Source organism: Sphaeramia orbicularis, chromosome 22, assembly GCF_902148855.1.
Source record: "Sphaeramia orbicularis chromosome 22, fSphaOr1.1, whole genome shotgun sequence".
Classification (NCBI taxonomy): Eukaryota; Metazoa; Chordata; class Actinopteri; order Kurtiformes; family Apogonidae; genus Sphaeramia; species Sphaeramia orbicularis.
Genome location: NC_043978.1, coordinates 30,208,057 through 30,231,006, shown reverse-complemented (window position 1 = coordinate 30,231,006; position 22,950 = coordinate 30,208,057). Strand labels below are relative to the sequence as shown.

Here is a 22,950-nt window from a genome sequence, read left to right as displayed (position 1 = left end):
TACAAAAAATGTGAATAACCTGAACAAATATGAACAACCTGAAAATGTCTTAAGAGAAGCACAGTATATGCAATTTTACCAATATTGTGCCAGTTACTAAATGTTTTGTGTATTTGTAATTGTAATGCAAGTTGTAACGCACATGTGTAAATGATAAACTGATAAACTGAGGCAGAATATTATTAAAATTGCACTTGTTTTTCTTAAGACATTTCAAGTTGTTCATATTATTCAGATTTTTTACAGAAACTTTGTAGACGTAAACATTATTATCATATAAATTTATGTTTTTCGCTGTTATTATTTTACTGGTCCGGCCCACATGAGATCATATTAGGAGGAATGTGGCCCCTGAACTAAAATGAGTTTGACACCCCTGCTTTACTAATTCCTCTAAGCCTCCCGCTGTTGTGCAGTTTTTCCCTACCTTCAGAAACTTTAACTTGAGGGGGCAGGACATTTGTTTACCCCTCCACAGAACCGTGCCCAATATCGTGACTAAATCCAATCCGATCTGATCTTCTAAAAAATGCCAGATTAGCAGCCGATACCAATCTTTAGATCGGATCGGTACATCCCTACTAATGGGCCTTTACACACCAGGGAATAAACAACCCAAATGTGTGAAGTGCATGCCAACTCATAATTCACAACAAACCTGATCTTACCAGGCAGTAACAGTTGCAGCACTTGTTGAATAAAAGATGAGAATATAGTGACACCAGCCAACACAACAGACAGATGAACAGGTTCAGTATCAGCTCATCGGCTGCATCTGTAGTCCGTGTGTTTCCAGTTTTTTGTATCTGATCCAGTGTTTTACTCCTCTGGAACAGAATGTCCAGGTATGAAGTCCAAACAGTATTTGATTCATATGATGTTCACGTTGCAGAAACTCTTGATAGTCTGCTTGTTTGATGCTGCTCCACAAGGTGTCCTTCACTTTATCATCTCACAGTGTCGGTTTCTGCATAAATGATCAGTTGGAGTTTTTATTCGGTGCTGTACCTTGGAAAAACTGACCTTGTTCCGATAAATGAAAACCAGTTTTTTTGCTGCATATTACTTACAGTCTGTGGGAAAGATCTCATGATACAGTGTTACTAAAAGAACATAATGATGTGCAAATTAATTTCACAAATATAAAAAAATACCCTGTGTGTGAGGACCTGTCATTACTCTAGTCCACAGGTGTCAAACATGCGGCCCGGGGGCCAAATCCGGCCCGCCAAAGGGTCCAGTCTGGCCCTTGGGATGAATTTGTGAAATGCAAAAATTACACTAAGATATTAACAATCATTTTAGTTCAGGTTCCACATTCAGACTAATTCGATCTCAAGTGGGCAGGACCAGTAAAATACTATCATAAAAACATATAAACAATGACAAGTCCAAATTGTTCTTTTTGTAAATGTAAATATTTTCATGTGTACAAGGTGGGGAAGCAAAATTTACAATATTTTGAGGCAAGGATTGAAAGACAGTGTATGACCAATTAGTTTATTGAAAGTCATGAGAATTTATTTGCCACAAGAAAATTGACATAATAGAAAATGTTTTTATTCTGTGTGTCCTCCTTCTTTCTCAATAACTGCCTTCACACGCTTCCTGAAACTTGTGCAAGTGTTCCTCAAACTAACTGAATTGATTTCTTTGAGCACTTTTAAGTCCAAACTGAGAGTTCTTGAGGCCAATTCCATATCTTGCACTTGCTTTTCTTAATCTGCCTGTACATGCAATTTTTATCATCTGTTTTTGTCGAGTGTGTGTGTATGTTGTATGTATTCTTGTAACTATGTGTTGCGTTGCTGCTGCCTATCTTGGCCAGGACACCCTTGTAAAAGAGGTTCTTAATCTCAATGGGACATTTCCTGGTTAAATAAAGGTTAAAAAAAAAAAAAAAAAAAAATATTCGGGTGACAACTTCTCCCATTCTTCTTTAATAGTATCTTCCAGACTTTGTCGTAATAGTTTTGCTCATAGTCATTCTCTTCTTTCCATTATAAACAGTCTTTATGGACACTCCAACTATTTTTGAAATCTCCTTTGGTGTGACGAGTGCGTTCAGCGAATCACACTCTTTGACGTTTGCTTTCCTGATTACTCATATGGGCAAAAGTTTCTGAAAAGGTATGGATAATAGTGTTAGGTATGATTATGACATCAATATATGTTTGGTTTCAAAACAATTGACGTAGTGCCTGCTGAGAAAAAACAACTAAATGTTCATTGTAAATACACTAAAACAAAAAATGTGAATAACCTGAACAAATATGAACCTGAAATGTCTTAAGAGAAGTACGATTTTAACAATATTCTTCCTGTTACTCAATGTTTTGTATGCTTGTAGATCCACTGTGATTTGTAAGTTATAATATACATGTGTAAATAATAAACTGAGGCAGAATATTGGTAAAATTACACTTATTTTTTAAGTTTGTTCATGTTATTCGCATCTTTTGAAAGGATAGTTTGTTTTGTAGATGTAAAGCTTTTCATCATGTAAATGTACTTTTTTTGCTCTAAAACATAGACGAAAATTTGGAGTTGACATTATTTATATATTATTATGTTATTGTTTTACTGGTTCAGCCCACTTCAGATCAAATTTGGCTGAATGTGGCCCCTGAACTAAAATGAGTTTGACACCCCTGCTCTAGTCCATCATAGGAGATACATACTGATTAACATGTGTAATGTAGAGGAGGAAAATACTTTTAGTTTGTCCTACCTCTGATCATGGACAGTATAAAGTCCATAGTTTTTACACTGCTTTTATATTTCTATACTTTTATACTGCTTATATCTTTGACTTTTTTTTTGATTGTATCTTTTCAGCTTTATGCTTCCACTCTGACAGACCTCTGCATAATAAATCATATGTACCTGAATGTGTACAAATAGCAAATAAATCTATCTATCTCTGACAATATAAATCCACTGTAAATAATATCTACACAAACATATATTTCTCTGTACACATCTACCCAGTTATTCATCTTTATCTTAACTATTCTCAACCCGTTGTTGTCCTTGTCTCTATTTGAATGTTTGTTTATATTAGGTCTATGTTTAAGTGTGTTAGGGTTTATGCTGGAATTGTACCTCGTGGGCAAAGAAAAACCAAAGCCAAATTCCGTGTATGTGGTCATGTACTTGGCCAATAAAGCGGATTCTGATTCTCTACCTACCTACCCACCCCCATCGCCAAGACTACATTCCGTACCCTGGGTGACAGATCCTTTGCCATTGCCGCTCCAACCCTCTGGAACTTCCTACCCCTTCACATCCAGAACTCTGACACACTCACCTCATTCAAAAGCCGATTCACATCCCACCTCTTCAGATCAACCTACGACAACTGACCGCCTGTTCCACCTTCATCCACCTTCATCCACCTTCATCCACCCTTCTCTCATGGGTTTTCTTTTCTGTATCTGTCTCTGCTTTTCTGCTTGAGTGTTTGTTCTTTATTGGTCCTTTTGTATTAGTTCTGTATCTGTTCCATAACTGTATTTGCCCTTTTGTTGTGTGTTTGTTCCTTGGCTGCTTATTGTAAAGTGTCTTTAAGTACCTAGAAAAACACTATAAAAAACCAATTATCTATCTACAGGGGTTGGACAAAATAATGGAAACACCTAACATTGTGGCATCATAGAAGGTGCTTCCATTATTTTGTCCAACCCCTGTATCTCTGTCTGTCTGTCTGTCTGTGGTGATTTCTCATAGACTGCAAGGGAAGCTCGGCTTCCCCTAAAATAAAAAAAATTAAATGGTCAAATATGTGCGGTTGTGTTGACATTTCATTGACTACAAATGTGTTAGAACGCGTTCATCTCACAGACGAGTTCGTTCAGAATCAGCTTTATCACAAATCAACGGAGTCGATGTTGTTCACTTCTCATACATTACCGTTGCGCTGTTTTCTCATTCGATCTCTGCTCAGTGCATTTGCCCGTAGACTCCGGGCGTCTGTGGGCTTCAATGGGACTGAGTGGAACAGTTTTTTTCATTGACTCAAAACTGGACAGTAATTGGATAAATGCCACGATGTTGTCCCGCCCCCGGACGCCCGGTGTCTCTAGGGGTGAATAGAGCTGTGGGCGGAGCTTGGCCGGGCTGGACGCCAGAATCCCACGTGCTGATTGGAGGATCAGTTGAAAGGCTGAATCCCGTTTGATTGACAGCTATTTTGAGATCTACTCCTTCACTGACACAGTTCAGTTTAATACCGTCGCACATTCTGCCGTGAAATCGAGAGAGAAACCACTGTGAAATTACTTGTTCATTTCTCGTACTGTAAATAAAACACACTCATTGTCCTTCCTTGTTTCAATTTAACATAATTCCAACGTTTTCTTGTTTACTTGGTACAATAAGGTCACTGACCATTTTCTTAAAAAGGAACGGAGAGACGAATTTATGTTTAAATAACTTGGCCATTTTTTTTAAGCCAACAATGAGCTTCCCCTATCTATCTGTCTGTCTGTCTGTCTGTCTGTCTGTCTGTCTGTCTGTCTGTCTGTCTGTCTGTCTGTCTGTGTCCGTCCGTCCGTCCGTCCGTCCGTCCGTCGCTATCTTTGTTGAATACAGTGTACTTTTTGTGAAACTTCTCTTTTGTAGGTGATTGTTGCAGGGGTAATGATTTAACAAATTTGTCAGCCTCCTCAGTGCAGTACAGTCATTATTTGGGGCTGTAATCTAATTAAGTGTAAAGCCACAACCAACCACTGTCTTAGAAACGAGCATTGAGCCGACACGCTCATCAAACATGGAACAATAAGGGCTTTATAGAAGTACTACTTACTGCTGAGGTATTTATTGGAGTGCAGTATATTCCAGTAGTGTTGTTTTGTACACTGCTGTTGAAGTGTTTCTTCCAGCCTGATGTAATCTTACTTGACCACTGGTCGACAAAGGCAGTCTTTCAGCTACAAAGTTTGGGGGTGGAGAAGTTGGCTTATGCATGTTTTACTGTCCATGCAGACCTTTTATATGTGCAGATTGACTTTTATGATAAACAATAAATTACTTTTTTTTTTTCTCTACTTTCTAGCTTCTTCTGCTTAGAACTTGCGCCGCTGTGAGAAAACAACTTCTTATTTGTCGTCTGTTGTGTATTAGCATGCGGGTTCGATGAAGGCATTGTTTTTCAGTCTGGCATGCTTTGCTTTCGCAGTGGAGTAATTCATCCCCTGGTTGAGACTGACAGATAGATTGGCTCATAAGCAGGAGGGTGGCTTGTGCGGTATGTGGTTGTCAGCACTTGTGTATCTGGAAATGAATGTGTGTGGCTGAGAAACGGTTAAGTTCCAGAGTCCTCATGAGAGCATTAGAGCCTAATTAACCCACTTCTCTATGGATGGATCCTACATTAAACAGAGTTTGGCTAACTAAGCAAAGTGTTTTCTTGACACCATCGGGCATAGTTCTTTCTGCGTTGTTGCTGCTATATTCCTAAATAGTAACAAATAAATACCCCGGGGTATGGTGTAATAATAGAAACATGATTGCTGTCTTGCATCAGTTATGCTTACCAGTACTCCTTAATAGGGGCTGGAGTTGGCCAGTTTCTATTTGAACACTGGTAAAAGCAGATGTACTGGAGGAAAGAACAGCTGTCACTTTCCATTCGTCCTGCTCCTCCTGTCTTTACCTCCAGATTCTGTATAATATTTGCAAAAGTGAGTGTGTGTGCTTGTACGTTTGGACACTGAGGGGATGATTCGATTCAGGCTGAATCAATTTGGAGACAAAAAAATCTACTCAACTCTGGATCTGAGGCTAATTTGTCCTGCTCTGTTTGACACTTTAGCCTGAAGGGGAACTTTTTTGTGCTGTTCATTTGCATATCAATATGTTTTTCAAAATGTTGTTTTTGCCATGAGAAATTTCACTAGTGTGTGAATTTTACATGACAACAATGCAGCCTTTTTCTTTTTTGTCCTTGAAGTTTTTGAAATTTCACACTGCAAATACAGGATTTAAAGGGGTCATATTTTGCTAAACCCACTTTTATTAGTCTTTGGTTCATTTATTTGTGTATTTGGACCCTAATAGTTCATAAAGTTTGAATTTGAACCCTCCAGGTGCTACAAAGCTATCTTTAGATTCATTTTGGCAAAAATGGAGTGGATTTCTACAACCTGTTTTAATTCCTGCTTCATTTGTTACGTCTATAACTAGTTACATCACAACATTTGCACATATAAGGTCAAGACTTCCGACGAACATTTCTCCAAGTACGACATAATTGTTTGTCAGCAGCAGCGGTTGTAGTCCATACTGAAAATATGTCCAAACTTTGAGCCCATTACCTAAAATGTTCAGTTGTTGGTTGAACGGGACAGAGCAGCACAGCCAACAACCTGGAGAGGGGTGGGGTCATGTGCATTTAAAGGGCCAGCGCTCAAAATGATGTGTCATTACTCAGAAATAGCGTTGAAGATAGATCTGTAGAGTTTAATTAATGAAGAATTCCGACCCAAGCATAGCATTTACAGTTTATTTTTTTTAAACATTCCACAGGGAAATGTTTTAAAATGCAGAATTCCATTTAAATAAGCAAAATATCATGGATTGCATAGAATGGACATTCTGTAACAACAACAATGACCAGCTGATGGTTTTGACTGAACATCCTCTATTCCTGTATTGTATGATATACAGTGTTGAGAATAACGACGTTAATAATAATGGCGTTACTAACGATATTATTTTCCAGTAACGGGTAATCTAATGAATTACTATTTGAAACGTTACAACGCCTTTACCGTTACTGGCAGTAAAATGCGGTGTGTTACTTTGCACTGATATCTAACAGTTGTTATCCGTCCTGGCTCACTCAGCCAGGCATGAGAGGTGTGATGTTCACGGACGAGTTGAATCTTTTGAATGGCTCTGTTAAATAATAAGAATCGATTCGTTGCGAACTGTTCTTATATTCAAATTGTCCACACTGCCTTCATGTGTCACCTGTGTGCCACATGAGTCTGAGCTACCTTCACATGAACGATTAATGACATCTCCGAATTTGAGTTGCCCGCAGCACACCCTATTCACTTGAATGCAGCTATGTGCGCAGTTTAACTTAGGGGAGGAGTTATCAGTGACAGTCTGACTGACTGGACTGAAGACATTTACCACTGTATCAGGGAGGAGCGACTGAAAAAAGTGGAGATGTGGGATTAAGGTGGCCATACACTGTGCAATTTTAGAGACGATTTCTCACTTGTGCGACTCTTTCTGGGATCGGGCCAGATGTGCCTCTAATCGTGTGTCATGCTTCATGCAGTGTACATGGGGTAAGGAGAAGCCATTAACACCTCACGACCACCTGACGACCAGCAATCGTATGTTCGCAAGGAAAACAGACCTGCTTGAAATCCTGCTCGCTCCTTGTGAGGGTATCGCACTGTCAAAGCAGTGCCACGAGCCAATGTGCCTCAAATTCTCACACTGTGCATGCGCAAACAGTAGCTGGCTATTGGCCTAGTGCAGTTTAGCTTTTGCAGCTTACCTCTAGTTCCAGCCGTAGGATTGACAGCCCATACTGTCCACGTCTGGCCAACCAATTCCTGTACCAAACACGCTGTCATTTTTTCTTCTTTTTTGATTCCCCACAGATAATGACACATTACCAAAGCAGCTCGTTGGTTTTTGTTTAGCACTACCATTTCGTGACTCACGCCAATACACAATCGTCTATGCACTTTTATGGATTCCTTTGTATTTTGAATGAATGAATGTTTATTTCAGTTAAATACAAAATACAAAACACATACATATTAAAAAAAACAACAAAACAAAACACCTACATATTAAAAAAACAAACAAACATAAAATTAACACATTTTGTAACTGAAAAAGGAAGAAGCTGAAGCTGGAGGCTTATTTCTGCTTCTCCTAAAATTTTAACATTGTATTTCCGGATACAACACTTGAACGTGTGGTGCGTCCTCTGGTGTATGGTCCAACAGTGTGAGCAGTCAGGTCGCATATGAGCATCGGTCCGTACAGTGTGACAACATGAATCATGAGCCTGACTTTACGATTGATTCGCACAGTTTGAGATGGAGCTGCGTGCAACGATCAAAATAATCACACAGTGTATGGCCGCCTTTCACTGGAGGAGCATCCTCTTCCTATAAATGCAGATATGCACTTATGTGGTGGAAAAGCCGGGCCCTGGTGGACCCCAGCCTCATCACAGTTATGGTGTAGAAACTCCATTTTGTGGGAACATGGGTTCCATCTGAATGAGTATTCTGTAAGACAGGACTGATATTATCAGACAGAAGTCGCCTCAAAACGCAGAAGTGAGATCACTTGTCTTCCTTAACACAAATTTGCCAAAGGATAAGAAGGAGAGGCAGTAGAATCCTCAAAGGATGACACTGCTTTGTTATTTCAGGGACATCTTTAATTTGGTTCACACGCTAATAAATATGAAGTTAAATGAAGTACCCGTCTGTGCTGTTCTACTCAATGCAACTGGCTGGTGAAACACGCTCAAAAATCAGTTTTCTTTTACATATTTGGAGGTTTTTCAAAAAAGTAACGCAATAAGTACTTTCCCTGGTTACTAATTACATTTCTGAAGGAGTAATTCCGTTACTAATTCAGTTACTTTTTTTGGGTAAGTAACTAGTAACTATAACTAATTACTTTTTTAAAAAGTAATTTGCCCAACACTGGTGATATAGGACACACAATTACACTGTTGTCCATAAAGTAAAAATATTTTTAGTTTTCAGACATATTCCTCCTTTTATTCCTCTATTTGACCTGGTGCGGTGATTAAATACTGAGTCCCAGCTCCATTTTACCTATCAATAATAAATATCATTATCACAATCATTTTATGAGAGGAGATAAAAATGTTTTATTCCAACTTTATGGGCAATAATATATAAAGACCTTGAAATGAGGGACACACTGTCTAACAACTGGGTTATTGGGATAATGAGGAACTAATGTTAACATATTAATTACATCCAGGAGATCATTTGTGTTCATTGTGTGGTTTTGAACCTAAACCAGTGACTAACACATTTTTCTCAGATGGACATGAAAAACCCAGTATTCATTTGATCAGTTCAGCACTTATAAAAGCTTTATTTTTTGGGAAGGAGAGAGGTGTGACACTTTGTATTGTTCTTTCCCGTCCTGTACTAATATCAGTATCTCTCAACCCTACAGTTATTGTCTGATTTCACACTGAACTGGAGGGATTCTAAATACTGAAAACTAGTAAATGATGAAATATTGTTGTCTGATTTGATTGTTGACAGGTTATTATTTATGACGTGTAAACAGTCAAATAGTGCTGTGGGCAGGACATTACTTTCAGGTACTTTAGAGCGCTGACTACAGGCAAAATCCAAAGCCCAAAGTAGTACATTTTCACATAGATGTTATTATTGGATATTGGATAAAAGTACATGAGGTGAAATTGGAATATCAGATGACAACCCCCAGTGTTAGCTAGCTCGTAGGTCCTCTGTGAGGGAGATGAAACTGAAAAAAGTGTGTTACTGGATGCAGAATTAGGTAAAATGTTCACTTGATTATGGTTTCATGGGGGTTTTAGATTAGATTAGATTAGAGATTAGATAGAACTTTATTGATCTGTTGGACAGAGCCCTCTGGAAATTGAGGTTCCAATAGCAGCACAACAACCAAATGTACATATATAAGAAATGTTACAAGAAAGTAGTAATAATAAAAAAATACATATAAAAACAGTGGTGAAAATACAAAAACAAAACAAAAAAAACCATTAGAAAGTACTAGTAGAAACAAGAAATAACAAAGTAGTAATAATAAAGTAGTAGTAATAATAATAAATAGCTAATTGTATCCTTGAAATCAAGTTTCGGGGATATAACGGTTTTACCCCAAACGCCACCACTGGATATTTTTCATGTGAACGTGATAACTTGGACAGATTTGGTTGGATTTTTTTCTACCTAGCTAACCAACAAAGGGGACCCCTAGTGGAAGAACCCTATTGATCTCAGCTTCTCTATGAATATTATAAGTCATCCAAATGGGGGCGCTTTAGTTGAAAATCCTTTTTTTTTTTTGGACATAAATCAAGCAATAGTAGGCAGATTGAGTTCAAATTTGGTTCATATTGGTCGTCTTACAAATGTGCATTTTCTGGCTACCATCCAGGGTTCATATGGTGTCATTTCATTCACTAGGTGGAGTTTTGTGGGGAAAAATTGGTTCTCTGACCATTATTCTGTGACTATCAGGTCAATGTAGCTCAAACTGAGTTCATATTGATCAATAATTATCGTGGATAAATTTATATATAGCAGAGGATTGGGGGGATTTCGGGGATCAACCCTTGCTGTCGACCTTTGTTATATTGCAATATTATATGAATATACAGTTGTGGAAAAAATTATTAGACCACCCCTTGTTTTCTTCAATTTCTTGTTCATTTTAATGCCTGGTACAACTAAAGGTGCTTTTATCTGGACAAATATAATGATAACAATAATAGCTCATAATAGTTTAATTTCAGAGCTGATGATATCTAGCCATTTTCCATGGTTTTCTTGCTAATAACCAAAATCACTTAAGTTCTTACATCAGTATCTATGACGTACAGCCCTGGCGGAGGTCTGCGCTCTCTGGTTGCTTTTCTAGTTTTGATGACTTTTGTTGGTCTTATAATCTTTTCAGCGACTGTATATGTATGTATGTATGTATGTATGTATGTATGTATGTCTATATGTGTGTGTATATATCAGGGGTGTCAAACTCATTTTAGATCAGGGGCCACATTCAGCTCAATTTGACGTCAAGTGGGCCAGACCAGTAAAATAATAACATAATACCCTGTAAATGACAACTTTTTTTTCTTTATTTTAGTGCAATATAAAAAATTGACATTTACAAACTATACTTTCACAAAAAAAGATATGGTTAACCTGAAGAAAACTGAAATTTTGTAAGAAAAATAAGTGCAATTTTAACAATATTGTGCTTCAAGTTATCATTTATACATGTATATAACACACAATGTTACCCGAACATTTGGTTACAGGCAGAATATTGTTAAAATTTAACAACTTTTAGAGTAAGTTTCTACAATATTATGTCTCAGTTTATTATTAACAAAACTTACAGATCACAGTGGATCTACAAATACACAAAACATTCAGTAACAGGTAGAATATTGTTAAAATTGTATGTAATTTTCTTTAGACATTTCAGATTATTCACATTTTATTGTTAAAGGATGGTTTCATAGTGTAATGTTATTTTTTTTCCCACATTAAACCAAGAAGAAAATTTCTACTTGTCATTATTTATAGATTATTATGTTATGATTTTACTTGACATCACACAGGTCTGTATCTGGCTCCTGAACTAAAATGAGTTCATAATTTTTGCATTTTACAAATTCATCCCATAGGCCACATTGGACCCTTTGGCGGGCCAGTTTTGGCCCACGGGCCGCATGTTTGACACCCCTGGTATATATAGTTTGATAATCACAGTATGAAAATTATGATAATGATAACGGTAATAGTAGTTGTAACAACGATATATAAGTAATAACTAATATAAGTATATAAGTAATTGTAATATTAATAATAATAAGCAATAAGAAAAGGCAAGGCAAGTTTATTTGTATAGCACATTTCAGCAACAAGGCAATTCAAGATGCTTCACACAGGACATCGAAATACAACGACAGGAAAAAAGAAACACATTTAAAACATTATAAAAGAAACATGTAAAAGGTGATTAAAAACAGTAAGTAAGAAAACAACTCGTAAAATAAAAAAATAAAATAAAATAAAAACACACACTAGAAAGTAAGAATTGCAGTACAGAGTTTTGAAAGATAATATAAAATTTAAAAAGTCAAAAGCCTTTTAGTCAAAGGCAGCAGTGAACAGGTGAGTCTTTAACCTGGACTTAAAAGAACTCAGACTCTCAGCAGACCTGATATTTTCTGGTAGTTTGTTCCAGATATATGGAGCATAGAAACTGAACGCTGATTCTCCATGTTTAGTTCTGACTTTGGGAACACAGAGCAGACCTGCACCAGACGACCTGAGTGGTCTGGATGGTTCATACTGGACTAGAAGGTCTGATGCATTTTGGGCCTAAACCATTCAGTGCTTTATATGCTAACAAGAGAATTTTAAAGTCTATTCTCTGAGAGACAGGGAGCCAGTGTAGAGACCTCAGAACTGGACTGATGTGGTCCACTCTTTTGGTCTTAGTGAGGACTGGAGCAGCAGGATTCTGGATCAGCTGCAGTCGTCGGATAGACTTTTTAGGCAGACCAGCGAAGATACTGTTACAGTAGTTAACTCGACAAAAGATAAATGCATGGACAAGTTTTTCAAGGTCCTGCTGCGACATCAGTCCTTTAATCCTAGAAATGTTCTTGAGGTGATAGTGAGCTGACTTTGTAATTGTTTGTATGTGGTTTGTAAAATTCAGATCTAAATAAATAAATTGATATCAACAAACAAACATTGCACACTGGATACAATAAACAACATTACACATCCTAACCTACCCAGTCCCTGTCCTCATATTTTCAACGCTCTCTGTTTTCTTTTTTCGTCAGGGGTGCGTCTCGTCCTTTCCCACTTTACCCTTTGGCCAGCTGTTGACTCCTGCCGACTTCAGAGATGAGCGCCAAGTCAGCCATCAACAAGGAGGTCTTCATACCCCATGATGAGAAGATGCTGGCTGCTGTGCAGGTGAAGCGGAGGACCAAGAAGAAGATCCCCTTCCTGGCCACCGGTGGACAGGGCGACTACATGACCTTCATCTGTCTCTCAGGTTAGACTTTTCCCTTCTCTTCACGTCGAAGCCAATTCCCGCTATAATGCTGACGCTGATGGGCATGTTTACATTTCCCCAATGAAATAACATGCTTAACCAGTTTACCGCCGCGCTTAAGGTCAAACCTTTTTTAAACCAATTAGATCGACTCAGAAATAGAATAATTATTTTACCACAACATCAGCTTTCAATGACTTTGATTTTTCCTCTTGAAACTGAAATATTGTTTGTTAATTGAATTAGCTATGCGTGTTATTCATGAGGAGAAATGAGCGCGTTATTAATTTCGGGGCTCGCAGAACTGCTTATGAAGATCAATGACATTTCATAATCCTACTATTTTAATATGTGTTAAATTCTGCGTTGGCAGTGGCAGATTACATCACTAAGAGTTGAATTTACTTCATGATGACTCGGCTTAAAAAGTCATCAGTGCAGCTCTTTGTGTATGATAAGATCTAATTCCAGGGTTGCTCATTAGTTGTCGACATATACATTAAAGCCAACTATGTCAAGTGAAATCACAATATAACCATGTCTTCATAAAAAAAAATGACACTTCAAGTCATGATGTGATTTTTTTTTTTTTTTTTTTTTTTTCTGCTCCTTGTAATTCCAGTCTTGTCGTATAAGCTGTAGTCTTTACCTTGGCACCCCTACTGAGCTCTGTAACTTCAGAACCTATTAAAGCTACTGGATGTACTGGCTGCTCCGTCTGCAACACATAATTAAAATCCATCAAATATCTGATCTTGTAGCAGCCTTGAAATTATTGTTGTCATGGATATAACAGAATATATTTCATAGACATACATGGCACGGATAGATCAAAGAATATGTTTCAGTCCTATCAGTCCTTTCTTTGGAAAAATTCCTCCCTTTTATTCTTTTTTTGCCTCATTTTTTGTGCAAATTATAGACAAGTGTTTTTCGGGGTTTTCTGTCTGTCAAATTCTGATGAATGTTTTAGGAGCAGCACTCATTTGGACTTAGTTTTTATTAGATTTTCTTTTTTTCAGTACAATACAATGTATACATTTAAGTACAGTTCAATTACTTTCTTTTCCTTTTTCACTAGTGATGTCCCGATCTGGATTTTTTTTGCTTCCGATCTGATTTTTTTAGGATTAGTTTTGCTGATACCAATCTGATACGGACTTTTCCACTGGAATTTTGATTTAAATTTGGAGTCATCTATAGGTTATTATGCGATTATTTTACTTGAGATCACAGTCCGTGTGTTTACATGACAACTTTTATTCCTGGTTTAAACTGAATAAAGGTTAGATCCTATTTAAGATGCCCATGTAAACACCTTATTCCAGTTGAAAAAGAAAAAGAAAAAGATGCTGAGCGTTCCGGGGGTGGGACAACATTGTGGGATTTATCCAATTACCGTCCAGTTTTGAGTCAATGAAAAAAACTGTTCCACTCAGTCCCATTGAAGTGCATGGACGCTGAGCATCTACAGGTAAATGCACTGAGCAGAGATCGTATGAGAAGACAGCGCAATGGGAATGTATGAGAAGTGAACAACATCGAGTCTGTTGGTTTGTGATAAAGCTGATTCTGAACGAACTCATTTGTGAGATGAACGTGTTCTAACACATTTGTAGTCAATGAAATGTCAACACAACCGTACATATTTAACCATTTAATTTTCGTAATTTTAGGGGAAGTTGAGCTTCCTTTGCAGTCTTTCAGAAATTGCCTCTGGTGTATTCCCACAAACCTCCACAGGCAACATATGATGGAAATGAAAGAAAACAATAAGAATCAGAGCAAACAAATAATGTCCACTTCCAAAACTAAGGCTGTAGGTATAAATCTTAGTCAGAGGCAGAACGACAACACCTTGATTAACAACACAGAGTTTTGCATCACCGACTACAAAAGTACTCAGATAGCACAGACCTCCACCAAGGCAGACCAGCCCCCCCCCCCCCCCCCAACACCACCAAAATTTCATCATTTTTTCCTTGTGCAAGTATCAACATTTCCTGAAAATTTCATGAAAATCTGTCCATAATTTTTGAGTTATCTTGCTAACAGACAAACAAACAAACAAACAAACAGACAGGCAAACCCCGATGAAAACATAACCTCTGCCATTACACTTGGCGGAGTTAATAAATATTATTTCAGCAACAAAGGTGACATAGGTTCCCATCTTTTAGTAAAGGTTGTTTTGTGAAGCCTTAGTGAGAATGTGATCTGCTCCATTTGATAAATATCCCCAACTTTTTGAATCCATGTATTATATGAAGGAGGTTCTGGTTTCATCCAGCTGATGGTTATAGACTTTAGTTTTAGTTTAGTTTCAGTTCATTTCAGACACAAACATAATACAAAACATAGAAAAAAAAACAAAAATAAAAAATAGAATAATAGACAGAAGAGCGACTGATGTGCCTGAAAGGGAGTAGGAAGAAGCCACTGCTTATCCAGTCCTACCCCCAATATATTCAGGAGGTATTTATTTATCTGCCTTTCTATCCAGACCTTTGGGTATTACTCCCAGTACTGCCACTGTGAAGCTTTATGGGGAACAGAACTCATTTGGACTTGAAGATGAATTAGGATTTTGTGTTAAAAGGTTAAAAATATCACCTCAAAAACACCTTTTTGATCATAAATCAAGAAGTCCTATGGTAAACCTGACTACCAGTACCTGATCAATACTGGAAACCTGATGGAAATCTGAATAATGTGTTTTAGATTCAGGTCAGCTGTTGTCTTCATCTTGTTTTTCTACTTGATGTTCATTCTTTGTTGTGGACTTTTCATGCTCTCCCTGTCCTCTCTGTGTATTGCGTCCATCCATTGTCCATCCATCATCTAAAGACATGCACCTGAGGTTAACTGATCGATCTAATCCCCCCCCCCCCCAGGTGTGAATGTGAGAATAAGTGGTTGTCCAGGGTGTACCCCACTTTCATCCATTGGTAGCTGGGATAGACTCCAGCATCTCCGCGACCCTCTGAGGAATAAGTGGTTTAGAAAACGAATGAATGAATCTAGCTGCATTTAGCTAATGTTAGCTTGATCAATTGAATGATTCATATAAAATATATTCGAATTTGATAAATGGAATTTTATTTGACTTGTAAAGCCAAAGAAATCTTGCTGTCGCTGAAACTAACACAAGTGTTCACACATTCATAGAACACATTGAGGTTCTGGTTTGAATCATGCAGTGATAATGAAAATATTTCACACAAATGTCTGTCCATGATAAAGTGATGACATTTCATTTCTAAAAGGTCAAATATCAGCGTCACAGTGACATCATAATCTTGTGTAAAGACACTTACAGCTTCTGTCAGTTAGTCAACATCATACTTCTATGTAAAAACAGTCTAAGTGAATGCAGCATGGCTTTCATATGAAATAACTTAAAATTTAAGTCATTTAATGTGAAAAATATGCATGTGAAAAAATAGTTCTCATTGCACTGCCATGTATAATCATGTAAGTCTTAAATAATCATACAGGGCAGTACAATGAGAACTAATTTTTAATGTTTCTGCTAGTGCTGGGGAGCGATTAAAATGTTTAATTGCGTGAATTTCTGTGATTAATCACGATTAATCGCATAGTTATATGGGGGGGGTTTGCTGGCATCAACAGCGTGTATTGCCTTTAAGTGATATTTCAGACTTGAAGTACTCCGGTCATCAAAAATAATTCCACATTGCAGTGCTTCCAAACAACTGTGTCCTTCTCAACCCCACTATCTGAAGACATTTAAAATGAAAATGTCCATGGAACAGACCGGTACTTCCCTCCATGTTTATGTCCACACCAGTTTATTTCCGGTTTTGAGTGATTGACAGGAGTCTTAAACCCACTAATAAGTACTAATACTAATAAGCCCAATAATATGTGATGTTCAGTTGTTAAAAGTAAGCAAAGAGGGCCCTCCAGTGGTTGGAATAAGTTGCACTAACGTATGTTTTGTACTTGCGGTGTTACCGTAGTCAGTTCGGACATAAGAAGGAACTAACAGATACGTTTCTTTCACTCTGTTTGTATGGCCCCAAAAACGTTTGCCTGTGAGTATTTTATTTTCAAATATCTCTGATGTGAACCTTTGTTGCTGGATAAAAAGACGTTGTAAATCTTAAAGTAATCTGTAAATGCTAATCATTAGCGTGTCTATGGATTTTCCCATTCAAGTTAGCATCGAGCTAGCAATCTTTATCCCATTCATTTAAATGTATAATGCCGTGTAAATGTACTAAGGCAATGAACAGAACTCAGACATATTTTGTATGTATCTTGTAGTTTTACAGTAAGTCTCAAGTAAAAGATTTGGACAGACAGCGTCCAGCTTTTCTTGGTAAACCTGTTTTCTATCTGCCGAGCTAATCGCTACACGCACACAAGCAGGGGCAGAAGAATATGAGTTAGAATAAAACGGCATTAACTTGAGATAAAAAAAAATTGTCAGCGTTATTTAATGAATGCGTTAACGCGGTAATAACGCGTTAACTTGCCCAGCCCTAGTTTCTGCACATACCTGAATATAGATTACCGCTTGAACGTTTTCTGTAATTCTGTTTTAGTTATCTGTTTTATAATCTTTGCCTTTCTGTTCTGTGAAGCTTCAGTATTTTTCCCATTACAGCTGGAAGACATTTCTAATATACAGTATTAAACTCCATTTGTCACATGAGTAACATGTCAACACTGGCCGGGGGCATGTTGATGACTCTACACTGATTCAGGTTATGTCTTTCTAACAACATCCGAGTGTGAGGAAGGAGGACACGTGTGCAATACCATGTGTTGGCAGGCAGGCACCCTGCTGAGGTGTCCTTGAGCAATCATAATACCAGTTCTCAGGACTGCTCTTCAGATTAGAGGCTGCTGAATTGTGTATTTACCAAAATGTCAAAAACATACCCATCGCAACTTTCCACAGCCCAAGGTCATGTCTGCGGCTTGTTTTGTCTGAACTATATTCCGCAGCTCCAGAAGTATTTATTTTGTATTGAATGGAAGGACTGAAACCTGAAGGCTGAACTGTTTTTTACTCAGAAATACTCATCTTATACAACTTTGATACTAAAGAAAAGTGCCTTTGTCGCTAATGTGACAGTGTCAGCTACAGTTTCTCTCAAATTCAGTTAAATTACTCTGGATTTGTGTTAATATTACTCTTCCTATTGGCAGTGATGGAAGCACATACCTATGTTTGCCACTTATTTTTCACCCTATTTACCAACATGATGTTCAATAATGTACCCTGAAGACCCAGTTTAGATCTGGACCCAGTTGTTCCCTTTGTCATCTATTTGGTTTTCAACTTTTTAATCACATCAAATCTTGAAAATAGGTTGTCTTGGTCTGGACCAAACCTTGAGCATGGGTTTTTGGTAGCATTAACATGTCTGGAGTATCTTTTATGACATGAAATTAAACTTTAAAAGTGGTCAAACTGATGCTAATGAAATATGATTGATTTGTTTAACTATTATAGTGATAAAGTAGAGGGAGTGGAAATGAGGCTTCTGATTAACCTGTCAGCTGTACAGATCATGGGCCAGTCCTGTGTTGTGTTGAAAATCTGGCACAAAGGTAGAGGTAGATGATAAATCAGCCGGCTGATATATCAGGCTGATATATTGATTTTTTTTTTTCTTTTTTTCCAATATTGGCAGTTGCCCTTAATTTTTTTTTTTGAAAGCTAATATTTGAACTTTAGTAAAAATCTTATGAGATATTTGATCAGGCACCTGTGTGGGCAGCACTTGAAGTCCAGTAAATGTTAAAAGAGTACTATGTGTATGTGTATGAGTTCTGAAAAACAGTGTTTTCCTACCATGCACCATGGTCATGGAATAATCTTCAAAAAATTGTAAAACTACATACATTAATTTCTGTTAATGATTTTAAAAGTATCATGGAGAATGCAGTAAAGAAGGAATATCACTGTTTTTCTCGATGCCATTATGGTTGAATAGTTGTTATTGTGTTTTATTGTTCATTGTGTATCATTTATGTGTTTTATGTTTGGACTTTGTATGGCTGCTACCTTGGCCAGGTCTCCCCTGCAAAAGAGATTACTAATCTCAATGGGACTTCCTGGTTAGATAAAGATAAAATAAAAAAAATATAAAATATAATGAATAACTTAATTTATATTGCTGCAAAAATTTTAATTATCTGAGTGTTTTGATTGTATTTCATGGTCAATGTGCTTTTAAAAAAAAAACTGACCTTAAATATCGGCCTTAAAAATCAGCTCTAGATATCCTAACCAAATTTTTAAACATCGGCATCGACCTCTACACTAAAGTAAAATAGAGTAATTGATTCTGGTTAGGAAAACGTGGGACTTCCAATTGGGATTGATCTTGATCCGGGTTAAACATTTATTTTTCTTAACAGTTTTGATTTTGTTTCATGTATTGTGCCAAAATACAGAAAACTCAGGCATTATGAAATGATTCGGCTGACATTTTAGTGGATTTACTTGGGTTTAAAAAACCTGTGTATACATGTTAATGGTAGGTGTAGAAGCAGCATTCGTTCACTACTTTATATAAACATTTACAGTAACTGCCACACATCCCAGTGGGAATGCTCATTATTTTACACTGCAGGATGCAGACTTTCAGGTCCGTTGTTTTGTCTGAGTTCTGTGTGTTCGTGTAAGCCCAGCCTTTGGTTGATCTCCTAAACGTCATAAATCCCCAGTGATAGACCGAGGGCCAGGCAATTTAAAGTGCCCTAAAGTTGCCGCCAGTTTAGGATTTATGCTCGAGAACTCTGCAAGTTGGATACAGCGGATGATGACAGAGTGGTCATGTGGGAAAGCCTAATGTTGGACTGTGTGACATGAGGACTGTGGGGTGTCTTTACATCCTTACTTCATTTACTTTTTACATCCCTCAGTTGAATGGAACTGTTTTCTGTTCCAGTCTGTGGAGGATAGAAGAAGGAGTGAAGGTTATTCATGTTTTAAATGAAAAGCTAATGGCCATTCATTCACAGGCATCATAACACTTTTTCTTTTTCTGCACCAAAAAGCCTTTTGTTGAATCCCTGTTGATGTAGAGATACATTTTATGTCTTTCTAACGGTAGTGGTGTATTATGTTCTGTATGTGCTAATGGATGTTGCGTAATTTGATCAAAACAAGTCAAGAAAGTGCAGATTTTTTTCCTCCATCACTGCACTGAGCGCCCAGTTCCCCAGTTCATTAGTTAAAAGTTGTCTGTCTTCCTTATTGTAACCGTCCCCTGACTGAGCTGCTGTTTTCTATCACATGTGGGAGCACAGTAGTGAAGGCAAGCACTGTATACTTGACTTGGTCATGTGGCATTTCATTAAACCAGCCAAGCATTGTTCCCAGTGTGTGTTTGTGTGTGGACTGTACAGCAGAATGTGGAGTGTGAAATCAGCCTGTGTGTCCCAGTGCATTTAACAGACAAGGCTGATGGGTTTGAGCTTCTGTGTGACTGGGTAAAAGCATGCGTGGATCTGTATGAATATAAAGGTGGGGGGATGGGTATTTGCTGACAGCGTCATGGTTACAGTGGCAGATAGTTGAGGCCTGAGGGCCATACAGTGGTGGTGTTATGTAAGCGGTGGTATGTCACAGCAAAAGGAAACCTACAGTATGAAGGGAGGTAGTGGAGGAACAGCCACGGGCTCCTCACTCTGAAGCCGAGCAGGGTGCCAGGATTAAACACCAGGCCAACATTTCTGCTCTCATTCCCGGACCATATGCTCAGCAAAGCAACCGTTGTGGACATTTTGTGACTTTCTCTGAAAATAGCCTCATTTCAGTGTCAAAAATGGTGTTATTTATTTAACAGTACTGTTCAAATAATTTCTCAATTCTGATTCATTTTAGAAACTAGAAAAGCTCTCGGAGAGCGCAGACCTCCACCAAAGTAGATCAGCCCCCCCCCCCCCCCCCCCTATCACCACCAAAATTTAATCATTTGTTCCTTGTGCCAGTATCAACATTTCCTGAAAATTTCATCCAAATTCGTCCATAACTTTTTGAGTTATTGTGCTAACAGACAAACAACACCTCCCCACACACGTCACCCCCCATCACCACCAAAATTGTATTATTTGTTCCTTGTGCCAGTATCAACATTTCCTGAAAATTTAATCAACCCCCCCATTACTACCAATATTTACCTCCGCCAAGGAGGTTATGTTTTTGCCAGGGTTTGTTTGTTTGTCTGTTTGTTTGTTTGTTTGTCTGTCCGTTAGTGTGCAACATAACTCAAAAAGTTATGGACAGATTTGGATGAAATTTTCAGGGTTTGTTGGAAATGGGATAAGGAAGAAATGATTAAATTTTGGTGGTGATCGGGGGTGGGGGGGCCCACGGGGGGGGCCACTGATCAGCCTTGGCGGAGGTCTGCACTCTCCGAGCGCTTCTAGTTAATTATTTGTTCCTTCTGCCAGTATCAAAATTTCCTGAAAATTTCATCAAATCCCATCACCACCAAAATTGAATCATTTGTTCCTTGTGCCAGTATCAACATGTCCTGAAAATTTAATTCAAATTCATCCATAACTTTCTGAGTTATCATGCTAAGAAACAGACAAACAACACCCCCCCCCCCACATCACTCCCCATCACCACCAAAATTGAATCATTTGTTCCCTTTGCCAGTATCAACATTTCCTGAAAATGTAATCAAACCCCCCCCCCCCCCCATTACTACCAACATGTAATAATTTGTTCCTTGTGCCAGTATCAACATTTCCTGAAAATTTCATCCAAATCCGTCCTTAACTTTTTGAGTTATCGTGCTAAGAGACAAACATGCCCCCCCCCCACGTCACCCACCCATCACCACCAAAATTTAATTATTTGTTCCTTGTGCCGGTATCAACATTTCCTGAAAATTTCATCCAAATTCATTCAGAACTTTTTGAGTTATCATGCTAACAGACAGACAAACAACCCCCCCCCCCCCCCCCCCCCCCCCCGTCACCCCCCATCACCACCAAAATTTAATCATTTGTTCCTTGTGCCAATATCAACATTTTCTGAAAATTTCATCCAAATCCATCCATAACTTTTTGAGTTATCATGCTAAGAGACAGACAAACAAACAAAACCCCCGACCCACGTCACCCCCCCATCACCACCAAAATGTAATGATTTGTTCCTTGTGCCAATATCAACATTTCCTGAAAATGTAATCAACCCCCCCCATTGCTACCAACATTTAATCATTTGTTCCTTGTGCCAGTGTCAGCATTTCCTGAAAATTACATCCAATTTTGTCCATAACTTTATGAGTTATCTTGCGAACAGACAGACAAACAAAATACCCCTCCCCAACGTCACCCCCCCCCATCACCACCAACATTTAATCATTTGTTCCTTGTGCCAGTGTCAACATTTCCTGAAAATTTCATCCAAATCCATCTATAACCCTTTGCGTTATCTTGCTAACAGACAAACAGACAGACAAACCCAGATGAAAACATAACCTCTGCTGTTCCTTGGTGGAAGTAAAAATATATTTATTTACTCTGTGTGATTAAGATGACATTTAACTCCACTTAACTCCTGAACCGTTTGTGTTATGCATAACATTCAAGCAGCATTGGAAAGCTGAGAACCTGAGCTTTCCAACACTATATAACCCTTTATGGCAGGAATGTGGAGCCACTTTTACACAGAGATCCTGTAAAAAAAAGGCGAGATGGTGATCCCACCTGTTTTCCACCATTGACCGATTTCTACGTCACAAAATACTCCAACACAAATCCTGCTGTTTGAAAAATTACCCACACATTTGAAAAATGCACAGCTGGATTATTGACATGAAGTGCTTCTTGTATCATGTATTAAGAAATGGTCCAGTGGATCTCAGTCAAACATGTATATTAAATGTAAAATGTGCAGATTAACACCAGTATGACTAAATATGGCAGTGGTTCCCATCTTTTTTGACTCATGACCCCCATTTTAACATCACCAATTTTGGTGAACCCAGACATTCAAAACAGAGACTTTTTTTTTTTTTCTAAAATGTATTTGTTTTTGATCATCTAATAGTTTGCTATACTATATTGCAAATAAACGTTAATTTTACATGACTTTTAGTCTATATAATGTATATTATTATGGAT

The 22,950-nt window shown here is 37.9% G+C and overlaps 1 protein-coding gene across 3 annotated transcripts in view; it reads left to right on the top strand.

Moving 5' to 3' along the window:
• stxbp6 (syntaxin binding protein 6 (amisyn)) overlaps positions 1-22,950 on the top strand; it is a 212,827-nt gene that overhangs the window by 25,365 nt on the left and 164,512 nt on the right. For 2 of the 3 annotated variants that reach the window (XM_030127516.1, XM_030127514.1), the window contains exon 2: positions 12,608-12,825. In XM_030127516.1, the coding sequence (XP_029983376.1) occupies positions 12,672-12,825 (154 nt within the window). In that variant the 5' untranslated portion in view covers positions 12,608-12,671. Of the gene's footprint in view, positions 1-8,004; positions 8,010-12,607; positions 12,826-22,950 lie in introns of all 3 variants that reach the window. The other variant, XM_030127515.1, reaches the window with a different exon arrangement.